This window comes from Vitis vinifera, chromosome 13 (assembly GCF_030704535.1).
Source record: "Vitis vinifera cultivar Pinot Noir 40024 chromosome 13, ASM3070453v1".
NCBI classification, from domain to species: domain Eukaryota; kingdom Viridiplantae; phylum Streptophyta; class Magnoliopsida; order Vitales; family Vitaceae; genus Vitis; species Vitis vinifera.
In genome coordinates this window covers 22,277,179-22,292,540 of record NC_081817.1, presented here as the reverse complement: position 1 = coordinate 22,292,540, position 15,362 = coordinate 22,277,179, and the positions used below count along the sequence as shown (strand labels likewise).

Below are 15,362 nucleotides of genomic sequence, written 5' to 3'. Positions count from 1 at the left end.
ATAATTTAAAATACGCATATCCTAGAAATAAAACCAGGAAATTGGGTCCCACATTAAAAATCTAGGATTCCTAGATCATTGTCACGCCATGATGGGTGGATTATTGGTTTCACAAATCAAAGAAATCAGACCCAAGGAGTCCACACAACCGACGGCGGAGAATCATTCAACCCTCACCCTTCTCCAAAATATCTTAGGTGACAACAACTCTGTGGCCCATATGCATTGCCTACTGACACGTGTAATCTCCCATCCAATCACCTTCGCTGTTAGAAACCCACCCGGTGACGTTAAAATCTTCCCAAAAACACTTTCCATTTAATTAATATTATTATAATAATTATAATTTAATAGATATTATTATTATTTTTATTATATGATAGGTTTTATGTAAATTTGGGAATTTTGTTTTTCCCCGGCACTTCTTCTCAAGCCAGGTTTGTTCACTTTCTCGCTCTACACTTTCTCTCTCTATAAATAAGTTTCAATTTTTTTTCTTGTGGGTTTAATTTTTTGGTTTTCTGTTTGGTTGATGCGATCGTTTACAGGTTGGGAAAATTCATTGGGGGATCTCATGTACTCGCTTGTGGATCACAACTACATCCACCATCATGATTGCCCTAGAGCATAAAGGTAGGTTACTTTTATTAATTTGAAGCTTTGATCTTTTGATCTTCGGTTCGATTCCTTATTTGAGATTTGAATTTTTAAAGAATTGTTGTTTGATAATGAAATGATTTGATATTTGTGCCATGGATTTGAAGGGATTTGATCATAATGTGTGGTTTTTTGCTTTTAATTTTTGCCTTTGCTGGGTTCGTATGGTGTTTTGGGAGTTAATTAGGGTTTCCTGTGCGCCCTAGAGTGCAGTGGAACGTGAAAGGAATAAAAAATTTTCATAATGGTTTTGTATATTGTGAGTTATTGTTATGTAATTTAAATTGTTTTTTTGTATGGGTTCTGTTATTTTGATTTATTGTTTTGTAATTTTGCTCTCCTTAGGCTTCAATGTACCAGTTGGTGGATATTCTAGTAATGGGGGCATGAGTGGAGTGATGTTTATGTGGAGTGGGGTGTAAAGATATTTTATATAAAGGGAATGGTTTGATTTTAAAATGGATATGAAATGTTAATGCTAGAGTTGGAATGTAGAGTTTGGGTCTGTTGGTGTAAAATACATCTTTTGTGCCCAAGTGTAGTTTTGGTTGGATTTTTTAGTTTGATGTTTTGGATATAAGTTGTGTTGGTGTCAAAAAAGATTGTCATGATTTTATTTGTGTGCAATACTGATTAGGGCTGTAAGGCAAGTTGAACTATCTGCGTTCAGTTTGTGATTGCCTAGATTTGAAGGCATCATTGAGATTGTTTGTTGGATAATTGAACCACTACTAATACTATTCTTAAGGTTTGTTATCTTTTTTGAGCCAGGCTTGAGCAGTCTACTGCTCTCTGAGAAATCAAAACAAATTGAGTTGCTTGGTGTTGCTTTGAGATTGGGTTGATTTGAGGCTTACTAAAGATAGTTCTGTTCTTGAGATTAGCCAGCAAAGTTCATTCTTTTGTGGTTTGTTAATTTTTTAAGCCAAGCTTGAGCAGCCTACTGCTTGGCTCGTCTCTAGCCCTAATTATACTTGAATGTTTGAAGTCCAATTTGGAAATTTGGATATGGTTGATGCATATATGCTTCAGATTTGCTTCATTGAGGTTCTTTTGGGAGGCGATGGATATCAAGAGAGGTGGCATATTACTAATGAGGGTAATTCCGTGGGTGATACATTCAAGGCAATGATTCAAAGGTCAGTTCCATATTCCCTGCATCAAAGACTTGATATCAGCATGTCCTTCCAAAATAGCATTCTTTGCCCAGGAGGTGATTTGGAGGAAGATTCTTACTATCAACAAGCTGATGTATGAAAATAGACTCGTTTAACTGGTCCAGCATGTGCAGGAAGAGTTAGGCAGCAAGTAATCTCTTGATCCACTTAGTGGCTCAAGAGTTGTAGTTGATGTTCTTGCCACTTTCTGGGTTAGTATGATTCTCCCAAGTTTGTGAGGGATGTGCATCTTTCTGGCTCATAAGTTTATCAAGAAGAATACACGGGAGGTGTGAGAATTACCTCCTTTGCTGTTTGACCTGGTGCTCTTGGAAGAATGAGCCATAATAAGATAATTTTGATGGGGTTCATTACTCAGAAAGGAATATAGAGGATGTTATTGTGATGTCCTTGTAGGCATGGATGAGGATCATGCCATTGAAGGGAGGTTCTTTGTTAGACTTTAAATGTAGAATGGGTTGTACAAGGGTCTGACAGCTGTTTGATATCTTTGCCTTTTACTTTCTTTTCCTTTTTGCTGAGGTATCTCTTGCATATTCCCTATGATCTTGGGTGGCCCCATTTGATGTTTTCTAATGAATACCTTACCGAAGAGAAAAAAAAAAGAAGAGAAAAAGAAAAAAGAAAAAAGAGAAAAACAAAGGGAAAAAGGGATTGATTTCGATCTTTTTTTTTTTTTTTTTATATGGAAAAGGACTAGAGATACTTATACCAGTGATAAGACATGTTGTATAAACTTGTAAAAGATTAACAAAGTTCAATAAGCAGGGATGACATCAAGACGTGGTGTAAGTTGCCATCAAGACTGACATGGTTATGTGAGTCTATTGAACTGGAACATATCCAAAGATACTTTTGTTCATTCGCCAAAATGGTCTTTGGCTTTTAGGATCAGATCAAAATGCTCTAGGTTTAAATATTTAGTTTTGTCAAGAGGTTCATATCTTTGTAAATAACAAACAAAAATTGTAGTGCGTTGCAAAACCTTATTATTCTTTAAGCTCATGTACAATATAACCTTGCCTTATCCAAGTGTTTTAGGTAGTATATGTAATCTTGTTTCGCTGTTCTACTGCTCTATATAAAAAAGGGGAAAAAAAAACTCTTGTTTTTCTGTTCTGCCATTTTGTCATTTTGCTTGATCCAAGCAGTATTTTACATCTAATGTAGATAATTAATTTCTGGCTTATTTTTGTTAGTCCACCTTTTTTTTGGCATTTCTTTTATTTTCATACCACCTTCAACTTGAGCCATATTTTGCTTGCCGCCCATGATTGGACATCTCAATTGACATCACATTTGATCACCTATTGGTGCTACCTGTTAGTTTTTCATAGTGCAATTATTTCTCTATGCTTTATTGTCTTTCCTATGAGAGTTCGAATGGCCTGAGCCAAGTTGGTGTGATATTCATAGGTGGATGAGGGACGCCTGTAGTTTGGGTTGGTCTGAATTTGGCCTAAGTATTTAGATCCTAAATTGAGTGTGGATCAGCTTTATCTTGGCATGTTGTTCAACTTATCCTAGAGCAGATATTTGTTCTAGTCTTAATATATTTTTTTTCCTTTTTGTGGTCATGTGATTAAATCAACTTAATTGGTAAAAATATCAGTTGTCATGTGGTCTTGGTAAGTAAACCTTTTAGCAATACTTTCCCTCAATTAGCTGAGATTAATTCCAGTTGAGTTTAAGTAAATCTTGACTCAGCATGCGCTGATTTGCATCCCCACTTCCTATTCATCCATTTCAACGTCCCTTTTTTTTAGCTGCGCTTGTTAAAAGCCATATCATTTCTTAATCATTCAACTTTTCTTTATTATACCCCTCATTTCTAGCATTGACCACAACCGTCTGTTGACACCTCTGTCAGTGCTAATACAAATTTTTCTATAAAGCTACTCCATGAAATTCATAACATCATCCAATTCCTGAATCCTTTCAGTTTCTTATGAACTCTCATTAAGCCTTGCAAGATGTACCATCTATTCCCATTTAATGATTCTTTGGAAGGAATGGAAGAGGTTGGATTTTCTTGGAGGGAGATATATTGCGGTTTGTTTTGAACCAAGGTGTTTTTTCCCCCCTTCTTTCTTGGATTTTTTTGTCGTACGAGTTTCTAGGTATTGTTTATGAGTTGAAATATCTCCATATCTCCATAGCAGTATTGTTTTTTCCCCCCTATGCTTGTTTATGAGTTGAAATATCTCCTTTTTTTTTTTTGGAGTATCTTGGGTTTTTCGTTTTTCGGTAAAGGAAACCCTTTTAGGTTGGAGGGGATCTTTTATGGGTAAGAAGAGGAAGGTGGTGTGGCAAGTGGGACCGTTATGCTTGTTTTGGGTCATTTGGAAGGCTAGGAATACAATTGCTTTTGAGGATTGCGTGCTGTCCATTCAAAGGCTGAAAGCTTCTTTTGTGTATTTACTTTGGTCGAAAACCAAATTGTGGATAAAAGATGGTCCTTCGACCTTAATAGATTTTATAGATTGGGTGTGTTTGCAATAAGGGAGAAGGTTTTTTGTTTGTATAGATTGGGTGTGTTTGCGACCAAATTCTGTGGGTTGCTATTTTAGCGCCTCTTTGCAATACAATTTTCTGCTTATTGATAAAAAAAAAATATCTCCATGGCGGTGCTTATATGTGAAGAAGTAAATTATCTTCTAATTCATCACAAATTGGCTTTGGAGCAGTCTTTTCTTTTCCTTCTGGTGGCAGTGCTTTTGGCTATGGTGCAGACAGTTCTAGAGTTGTACTAAAAGGGTGGCATGGATGGCTTATGAGACAGGGGATAAATAGGTTGGAGTATAGCTCCTCTTCGTTTGATTTGGAGGTCTACTAAAAGAAAGAAGAGGAACCTTTGGAGGAAGAGAGCTATGCCTTCCCGAGTTAATGTTTGACCTTCTCAGCCTTTTTGTGCTTTTGGCTCTTTCCATAGAGAGATAACTTATTGGGATATGCATATTCTTTTCCAGGCCACTTCTTCAGCGAATGCAACATGGTTATGGAAAATATAATATAATACTCACAAACTTACCATATCATTTTTTTTTGATAAGTAAAAAAGTAAATTTTAAAAAATATCAAACAAGGAAGCTATACATCAAGGTATACATGATGTATACAAAGGATACCAATAGACACAACCCTAAAGGGAGAAGACCGCCAAAAACAACTACTCCCTCCCTCACCAAGAACCCACCCAATTTACAAAATCAATTAGAGAGATAGAGCCCTTCCTTACCTTATCAATTGTATATACCTGATTTTTATTGTATTTGAATTCCAATATAAAGATCTAAGCTTAGGAAAGTACAACTCATAGGGTCAGATCTTCTATTTCTTGTCCTAGGAGGAATCTACATTGAACTTCTGTAGTCATTATGCAATTTTTTTAAAGTATATATTCTTTTTTTTTTGTACTTATGTGAAATCAAAACTAAGCATAAAAAAGTAGAGGTGAAGGATCATATCTGTTAATGAACTGAACCCAACCTGTAAGGTGTGGGTACTATTCTATATTAAATTTATAAACTAAAACAAAGATGTAGTATAAGAAAGAAATAAAAAAAAGACCCCTTTAAATTATTAGAGAAACTAAGCATTTAAAATTCGCTTAGTTCACAAAGAATTTAAAATATGAAACTTATTTCTGATATGCTTTCTTTGATGATGTATGTCTATCAATCTAAACCTGAGAGAAATCATTTAAAAAGTTTAGGAATTTCTAGTCCATAAATAAAGAAAGTGGAAAGAAGGAAAAGAAATTCCATCTTCAAGGTCTCAACAGAGGTTATATTTGGTTGTTAAGGTGGAGAGTACTAACGTAAGGCTAGTCTCAAGGTGTGAGGAGTGTGTCTAATAAAAGCCTTAAACTTTTACTGTTAGCTTTGTGGTTGTTGTTAGGCCTCAAGATCATGCCTTGAATCATTTTCTTTGAGCCTCATGTTGAAGTAAACTTCTTAAGCCTCAAAAGCCTTTTAAAACTCTGGTTCAATGTAGCTCTTCGAAACACCATTTGAAAAGGGGAAAGGGCCAAAAAACTTGGGTATTGAAAAGAGCCTTTTTCATTGATGGAACAAAATATTTAGCCCTGAATGGAGGGAATAGTGGAATAAGATTTTTGTGGTCATACCCTGATAGTGGGGGTAATGTTTTGTCAGGTTGAATATAATTGATGGATTCTGATAGTCTTTTCTGTAATCTAGGATATGTTTAATATCAAACTCCACTCTATGGATCTCGATACACTTGAATTGAGTTCCATTATTTCTACCATGTTTATCTAGCATACTGGTCACTTTTAGGCACCATATTTCACATGCCAACCTCTTATTTATCAACATGCCCTCTTGCCATTGTTTCTTTTCCCTCCTTGTTCTTTTAGTTGGTATGAGTTTTCTCTTTATTGTTACTTGAGGTTTTTTGGATATATATTGGTCTTGTTTGGGATGGTTTCTTTTTTCTGGCTTTATCTGGAATTTAAAGCTGAAGTCAAAGTCATAATTTTAAAAGGATCGTATTAGTAGTGTAATAATTTTATTAAACATGAAAGAACTTTTTGCATAAGTCAAAATAGAGTTTCTACAAGAAGCAACAATTTTCTGGCTGCCATATTAAGGTCTTTTTTAGACCGTAAGATTAGCTAAATAGGCATATAAAACTCTTGTTGAGGTTAAAAAAGATCTTTTGGCTTCTCCGAATTCAAACCCAATAAGGCTATTTTTTTTTTTAATAACCGTGGATGTCCGAGCCAGCTTACGCGCACCTCGACTAATTCCACGGGGCCTTGAAGTTAACAACCGGGTAAGCCTCCAGTGGCCCTGAGGGGACTCGAACTGGTGACCATTGGGGAGCAAACCCAAGGCCGGACCAACCGAGCTACTCCTCAGGATTCAAACCCAATAAGGCTATTATATTCTCATATCCCTATCTGGGGGTGCCAGCAGGAAATACTACTATTGGAGTCCTTGGTTTGATAACTTGACTTGTGTTTTATGGTTAATCTTGGTTTGATACATATATTCTATCATAATATGGTGGTTTATTGAAGACTTTGTGCTTTTGATTGCAGAAACCATGCAAAGGAACTGTGAGGCATCTGTAAAGTGCCTCCAGAGCAAGAGATTCCCTTACAAACTACCATGTAAAGGGAATCCAATCGAAGGTTTCTCTGAGCTAAAAGATGAAACCAGTGTTCATGCAGGTGGGGATATTGTAGAACGAGAACGTTCTTTAAGCAGTGAGTCTCTCAAACCTTCAAATGAGTTTCACAACAAGCCTATTTATCAGAATGATTTTGGTTCATGGCCAACCTTCTATCCGGACTCTCAAAAGGTGCAGCAGTGCCAATTGAATGCTTTTGAGAGCCAATATTATCCTTTTCCTGTGGACAATCAATTTCTGTATGCCCCATTCCATGCTTTCTCCCAAGGTTACCCCTATGAGTTCATGCTTCAAGATTTCCAGTATTTTGTGGTCATTGACTTTGAGGCTACATGTGATAAGGGAAAGAACCCTCACCCTCAAGAGATAATTGAGTTCCCATCTGTCATAGTGAGTAGCGTGACTGGCCAACTCGAAGCGTGTTTTCAAACATATGTGCGGCCGACATGCAATCAGATCTTGAGTGATTTCTGCAAGGATCTGACTGGTATCCAGCAAATTCAGGTTTGTCAGGATCTATTCTGTTAGTAATTTTCATTTTGCAATCTAAAATTGTTATCAGAATAATTATTTTAATGAAACGAAACAGAATAATGTGTGAAGGTCACGAGGCTCACTTGCATACTGCTTATCAGCATACAAAAATTTGTACTGCATTGCATTATATGTTACTTTATTTTTGATGGGCATACAGAGCATGTGTAGTATTAGAAGTGCTAAAAGAACGAAAGGGGCTTTGATAACGGGATGTATACAAAGGAAAACCAACCAAGAGAAAATACTGTGCAACCCCGAAGCAAAGACAAAGGACACCTGCAAGTGAATAAAAAATCTGAAGAAGTGGTCCCAATCCTCAAACAATCATTCAACCAAATAAAGAGACTTGAGGAAACAACTCTTCAACCCCAGTTCTGACAATTCTGCACTGTAAAAATACTATTATTTTGTTCATACCATAGGCTCCAATTTAAACACAGCATCACCACTCTGGATGCTTTCCTCCTGCTCTTCTCCATAGAACTACTGTGCCTCTCAGGTAAAACTCTCAGGAAACACCAAACATGTAGGAGGTCGTTGCCACAATGACAACGAAGACGGATATGATGGCGTGTTTGAAGCTACTATGTTTTGCATTATTGGTGGGTAAATAGTAATTGTAGACTCATTTCTTTCTCTTTGATTTGGAAATCTTAGTCTCTCTCTCTCTCTCGCTCGCGTGCACTTTGTGCTTACTATCCATATCCTTAATCTCGTCATGTACATTTATGTGTTTCCTCTCTGGTATGAAGGTTTGGAAACCCAGACCTTAGTTGGGCTAGCCAAAACCCTAGCTCGCCATGTATTTATATGTTTCCTCTCTGCTATGGAAACCCCAATGTATGTGCATGCGTGCTGTGCTTATGCTTGCCAAAACCCTGGCTCGACATGTATGTCATGTGTTTGAAGCATCTGTCTCTCTCTCTCTCTCTCATGTATCAAATGCTTCCATGGCCTCTCATGTATGGTACTCCATAGGCATTGAGAGGGATTTTGATGGTTATGAAAGGGTGGGATTCATTAATGAACACGTTGACATCATTGAGGACATTTATGGAGCAACAAGATCTTATGAGGGGGATTTGGTGGCTAAACAGGATCCTAGTTATAGTTGGTTGGCTTATGCCATGGTTACCACATGGACTATCTTAGGTTTGGATTGTTTGTGTTTTGCCTAATGCTTTTCTAGGACTATGGAAGGTAGGAATGTTTTGCTTAGTATGCCAGGGGGTAGATCATGTGGGGAGTGTCTATTTTTGCTTTATTTTGTCTGGAGAAAAAGCAATCAGGGGAAATTTTTAGGTCAAGGGTCTAGAGGCTAGTGTATAATCTGGATGTCCTATTGTTAACTTGATAGTTGTTTTTTTTTTTTGCTAATGTATAGATTATTATTTGAAAGCAGTGCAACCCCTTTTAAATTATAATTCTCTAAGGGCTGAGAACAATTTATTATTTCCAGCTAAAGAGATATGGGGATCATGTGCTCCTCTTAAAACTCTTTTTTTTACTTGGGAAGCAATTTGGGAGAAGATATTAACCGTAGATACGTTGATGAAGAGGGGATGATCCTTGGTTAATAGATGTAATATTTATAAAGATAGTGAAGAGTTGAGAATTTGGGGCTTGCAGTTGATTCAATCTGATCTGGATTCAGTTTTCATACTAAAACAGCTGTCTTCTTTAATCTGGATTTGACCCATCTATTGCTCAACAATGGTTCAGCACAGTCAACCTGACCTACCAACGAAACTCAACCCAACTCAATGAAGCCTTAATCAGCAAAGCAAGTAAAAGAAGGGTGAAAATACAATCAGAACCTAACCCTAAATTATCTTATTGTAGTGCTACAACTTAAAAGGAAGGGAACCTAGGGGAAAAAAGCAGAGTTAAGCCATATCAGAATGATATAATATTAGATTAAACTAGTAGAATTCAGTTGTTTCAGAATATTACAATACAAGATTTAGGAATACGGCAGAACTTGAAGATTCTGAAAGGAAAAAGGGGACAACAAAAAGAACCTGGCTTGAAATAGTGATGAAAATATCATGATGTTAGTAGAGAGTGAAAACTCTAAATCGAGTAGATACAACAGTTGGTGAAGTAAAGCAAAATTGGAATGGCTAGCTATATATCATTTTCATTTTCCACTTTTAACATTTCTCGGTCAATTTTCAACTTTATTCTTACTATATTATTATATTCCAGGTGGACAGAGGTGTAACCCTAAGCGAAGCTCTACTTCGGCATGATAAGTGGCTTGAGAAGAAGGGGATAAAGAACACCAACTTTGCTGTTGTGACATGGTCTAACTGGGATTGTCGGGTAATGTTGGAATCTGAGTGCCGATTCAAGAAGATTCGAAAGCCTCCTTATTTTAACCGGTAAGTTATTCAAAATAAAGGAAACTTTTTAAATTGAACTATCTGCATCATCTGGTTGCAGGTATTTTTAGATGTATACAGAATAATACATAAAATTAGATAACATAGCAAATTAAAATCGTCTTTGTTGGACTTCTTTGGCCAGATGGATCAATTTGAAAGTTCCTTTCCGTGAGGTGTTTGGTGGTGTGTGGTGCAATCTAAAAGAGGCAGTTGAGATGGCTGGCCTGGCCTGGCAGGGTCGTGCCCACTGTGGTCTGGATGATGCTAAAAACACTGCCCGCCTCCTTGCTTTTCTCATGCACAGAGGCTTCAAATTCTCCATTACAAACTCACTGATGTGGCAAGCTACTGACCACCCAGAGTCCTGGAAACAGTCCCCGGAGCTCTCGTCTTTTCCTGAATATCACCCTCAGAAACTAAGGGAACCAACCATTCCCCTATTCCATTATCACCCATATTGCTACTGTGGGGTGAAAAGCAGCAAAGGGATGGTGAGGAAGCCTGGGCCAAAGCAAGGGAGCTTCTTCTTTGGGTGTGGGAACTGGACTGCAGCTAGAGGTGCCCGCTGCCATTACTTCGAATGGGCTTCTCCTTGACATATGTATGGGAGAGAAGATTTCTCTGTCCTTAAGATCGCAAACTAAGCTTTGTTACCTTCTATAAGAAAAGAAGAAAAAAGAAAAAAAATGTGGGTTTTCACTTAGTGGAAGCAAATATACCTGAGAAAGCTGCTTGGTGGTATTTCTGGTACATATAAATAGTAGTGTGTCTGCCAAAATGCATCTACTAGTCATTTTAGAGAGAAGGGGAGGTCCAACCAACTCTGAAACTGACTTGATTGACAGGAGAGGAAACATATTGGGAATGTGAGGAATGGGTAGTAACTTACATGCTGCTCTCAGACATGCTTAATTATCTTAAATAATATGTTGATAGTGAGACCCTTTGTTTTTCCTATGCATTTCGACTAGTAGAGTTGCTTGCATTGAACCTGGGATGCGAATCTTACATTTCCTTTGTGTGTGTGTGTGTTATTTGTTTTGACTTCTTATACCAATTTCTGTTTCAGTTTCTGCCTTTGTATTTAGGTATTTCAGGCCTATTTTGTAAGCCTCTTCTGGTTAGGCTTCTGGCTTTGGTTTCTAAAATTGGGATTGGGCTTTCAAGCCAGGCCCATGTTAAATGAGTTATCATCCTGTTGAGTGAAGTCATTACAAATTACAGGGATTTTTGCCATTTTTGACTAGCCCAGTTTAAGGACTGAAAGCTATGGATTGTCATCATTCAATATAATGATATCATCATAATACCAAGTGAAACTTGAAAGATTTGCAAGTCATTTGCTGTTATTTTTATTTTTGACTTGTTCAGATTTTTCCTTGGTATTCAGGTATTTCAGGCCTGTTTTGTAAGCCTCCTCTGGTTAGGTTTCTGGCTTTGGGTGCTACAATTCGGATTGATTAGCCCATATTAACTGAGTTATGACTGGTTTTCAGAGGATAGTCATATCCAATTCATATCTTGTTGTTAGCTTATGATGCGAAGATGATGAAGTTGAAAATATGATTTGTCTTGAAGAAAGAGGAAAAACCTGGGAGAAGTTGGCCAACCTCTTCGTACTTGAAAACATCACTTTCTAAATCTAATTCTATGGTAGCTCCTATTCCCTCCAAAGAAGTTGTTGGCTCTCTCGCCTGAAATATTCATGTCAAGGGGATGATAATAGGAATTATTATACTTTAGGGGCTGGTGGCATTAATAATTAGTGTAAAGTGGTTGTATTTTACATAATTGATGGAAAAGATATGTAATAATAAGGGACAAAAATACCCTTTTAAAGTGGAGTTAGAGACTCCAATATGAATGAGGAAAGAGAGAGTGATCAGTCCATAAAAAAAAGTGACATGCGTATTGTGTAATTAGTCTTCAAATTGGTTTATGCATAAACAATTGTAATTCTAATAATTCTAATTGTTTACACTTGTAATTTTAATTGTTCACACTTGTAATTTTAATTGTTCACATGTGTTCTTATTCCTTAAATTTATATTTTTTATAGTTAAGTAATTTTTTTTCCCTTCACAACAAAAAATAAAATGAAATAAATAAATAAATGTGGGCTAAATTCTATTTTTAACATGTTTTTTTTTATTTATATCTTTTATGGTTAAATAAACTTCTCCATCTCAATTTTTAGGTCATTTTGCAATTAGTTTCTGCATCATTAGAATTGAATAATTTATCTTTTAAAATTATTTAATAGTATAACTTAAGTTTTATTTTTTAAATTACAAAAATAAAATAAAAGAATGCTTTATTTGTTTTAATTCTTTTAAATGTCAAACCATTGGAAACATGTTCACACACTCATGTGGACATAATTTAAGTATGTGCATGTAATTTGCACTATTGTATAAGAGTGTTATATTAACGGTGTAAGACAAATATATTAATTGTACAAGAGGCGTACAAGACTGCCTTTTGTAAAGAATTTCAATGGATTTTGAACAACTATTTTTTTTTTGTCATCCAAGGACTGCATACTCTCATGTCACACGTCTTCATCATACGCCTATCTCAAACACTTTATTTAACTCACATATGATAATTCGAATACTTACCCCACTAATGATGTTTGAGGAAAAATTTTATTTTTATGTCTTCCATCATTTTCTTAACTAAACCATTGGAAACATGGTTTATACATGTTATGTGGACACATAATGCTTGCATGTAGATGAAATTTATAAGGGTATTACACTATCTGTACAAGACAAATATACTAATTGTACAATATGTGTATAAGACTACCATTTGTGAAGGATTTCAATTGATTTTGAATATTTGTTTTTCTTATCATCCAAGGACTACACATTGTCACATCATACATTCCTCCATCACATGCCCATCACATGCACTTTATTTAACTCGTACATGATAATTTAAATACTTTTCTTACTAATGATGTTTGAGGGAAAATTTTATTTTCACGTCTTCCTCCATTTGGTGAACCAAACCAATGGAAGCATGGTTAACCCACCTATGGGCACACATTAAGTAGGAGGTGCATGGAATTTGCATAACTGTAAAGGGTATCTACCTTAAGTGTATAAGGAAAATATATTAACTATATAAGAGGTGTACAATGCTTCTATTTGTGAAAAGATTTTAAGTGATTTTGAAAAATCGGCTTGCTCATTTCCCTCGCCTAAGGATGAGGGACATTCCTCACACATATTGGTTAATTACACACTCATTTCATGCACTTTATCTAACTCATATATGACCATTCAAATACTTACCTCACTCATAATGATTGTGGAACAAAATTATACAACTTTTCTCATTCTTTTAAACTAAACCGATGCAAATATGGTTAACCAACCTATGAGTAGACATTCACAAGGTGTATCGAATTTGAGTTACGGTACAAAGGTGTTGTACTAATTGTATAAGACAAATATACTAACTGTACAAATGATACAAGACAAAGAAATATTTAATATTAATGGAAGGTATTTTTTTTTGATACATAAAACACTTTATATACAACATTTTATAAATAATTTTATTATTTTATTAATAGGTTGATTTATTCAAACTTAGATTTCAGTTTCCATTTTATTATTACTTATTTTTATGTTTTCTAATTTATTAGATATATGGCCCTACGACCAATGTAAATAGAATTTGCCACGTGTGACTAGGTGGCTTGCTAGCCTAAAAAAAAGAGAGGATTTTTTTTCTTTTCAAAAAGGCTCTTAAGGGTATTTTAGGCATTTATGGTTCATAAACTTTCTAAATATCCTTCATAACAAATTTATAAGTTCTAACTTTTCACATCAATTATACAAAGTTTAACCTCAGTTTTGCAATTTTCAATCCTATGAGCCTTGCATAAGTCTCCCTATCATATTTAGAAAACCAACTTTCATTTATTATAAATTTTAAATATAACTTCTTTTTTTTTTTTTTAATAAATATTAATGAATGGTATTTTTTTTCAAAAAAAGAGAAACTCTTTTTGAAAAACCAACTTTCATTGAAGAGTTTTGCAATTTTCAATCCCATGAGCCTTGAAGCATAATTCTCCCTATCATATTTAGAAAACCAACTTTCATTTATTATAAATTATAAATATAACTTCTTTTTTTTTTTTAATAAATATTAATGAATGATATTTTTTTTCAAAAAGATAGAAACTCTTTATAGCCAGATGAGTATTTTGTACATTTTAGATTATGTTTGGTTTTTAAGGAAAGTAATTTTCTCACCTATGCAAAATATTAAACAAAATAAAATATAATTAAAAATTTATATATATTTAAATTATTTAATTTTTATATTGAACAGTTAAAATAAATGCAATGAGTTTAAAGTAACATATAAAAATAATTTATTGACTTTAAATATATATATATTTAAAAAATAAAATACCATAATGAAGCTATATTTACAATTGTCAATAAGTAGATTTTTTTTTTCAAATGTGTGGATTATCTTGTGAATGATTGATGAAGTGAATATTTGATATAGATTAATTGATAATAATTATTCATAAAAATTTATTTACGCATGACTTTTCTACCCCCATTGAATGTTGTAAAGTGATTGACTGATGATATGAATACTTGATATAGATTCTTTGATAACAATTATTCATAAGAATTTATTTATGCATGACTTTTCTACCTCCATTGAATACGGTAAAGTGATTGAGTGATGATGTAAATACTTGATATAGATTTCTTGATAATAATTATTCATAAGAATTTATCTATGCATTGACTTTTCTACCTCATTGAATACGGTGTAGTGATTGATTGATGATGTGAATGACTGATAATGTGAATATTTGATATAAATTCCTTGATAATAATTATTCTTAAGAATTTATCTTTACATTGACTTTTCTACCCCATTGAATATGGTGAACATCTTAATCAAAGTGCATATCACTTAAAAGTATCATATAACAATGACAATAACAACAATAACAAGGATGATAATCATAATAAAAAAAATAAAAATGAAATATATACTTTAATCAAATTATGATAAATTGAAATTAAATTACCAAAATTTTTTATGAAATACTAAAAAAAAAAGAAAAAGAAAAAGAAAAAGAAAAGTAAAAGTCACTTATGGCAACACAACGTGTCCACATAAGTTTTCTTAAATTGGGTTCTTATTTTTATGTATGAGCTAACTACTTCTATATGCAACCATGTTATTACTCAAATGCGTGCTACCTCACTAATAGACAAAACAATTTATAACATGTTGGTATAAATTAATGTTGAACAACTGTGATTAATCAATTAAAATATAATTTTACTAATTATAGTATAAAATAAATTAATTTAGAGATTGAAGAGGGTTGATAGTCTATTTTACTTTGCAATATTTAACTTAATTAGTCATATTACAATTTTGTACAAAA

At 34.3% G+C, this 15,362-nt stretch overlaps 1 protein-coding gene across 1 annotated transcript; it reads left to right on the top strand.

Moving 5' to 3' along the window:
* The first annotated feature begins 343 nt into the window (after nucleotides 1-343).
* Nucleotides 344-10,876, top strand: LOC100853630 (3'-5' exonuclease eri1). Its single transcript, XM_003633473.4, has 5 exons — nucleotides 344-437; nucleotides 549-633; nucleotides 6,904-7,499; nucleotides 9,741-9,916; nucleotides 10,062-10,876. The coding sequence occupies exons 2-5, from the start codon at nucleotides 612-614 to the stop codon at nucleotides 10,513-10,515; spliced, it is 1,248 nt and encodes a 415-aa protein (XP_003633521.3). The 5' UTR covers nucleotides 344-437; nucleotides 549-611; the 3' UTR covers nucleotides 10,516-10,876.
* Nucleotides 10,877-15,362: the final 4,486 nt, after the last annotated feature.

What these genes read in the sequence shown, in the direction of transcription:
- LOC100853630 (XM_003633473.4), top strand. Translation starts at nt 612, where the DNA reads ATGATTGCCCTAGAGCATAAAG. An exon ending in GATTGCCCTAGAGCATAAAG is followed by an intron (nt 634 to 6,903) that starts GTAGGTTACTTT and finishes TTTTGATTGCAG; the next exon opens with AAACCATGCAAAGGAACTGT. An exon ending in CTGGTATCCAGCAAATTCAG is followed by an intron (nt 7,500 to 9,740) that starts GTTTGTCAGGAT and finishes ATTATATTCCAG; the next exon opens with GTGGACAGAGGTGTAACCCT.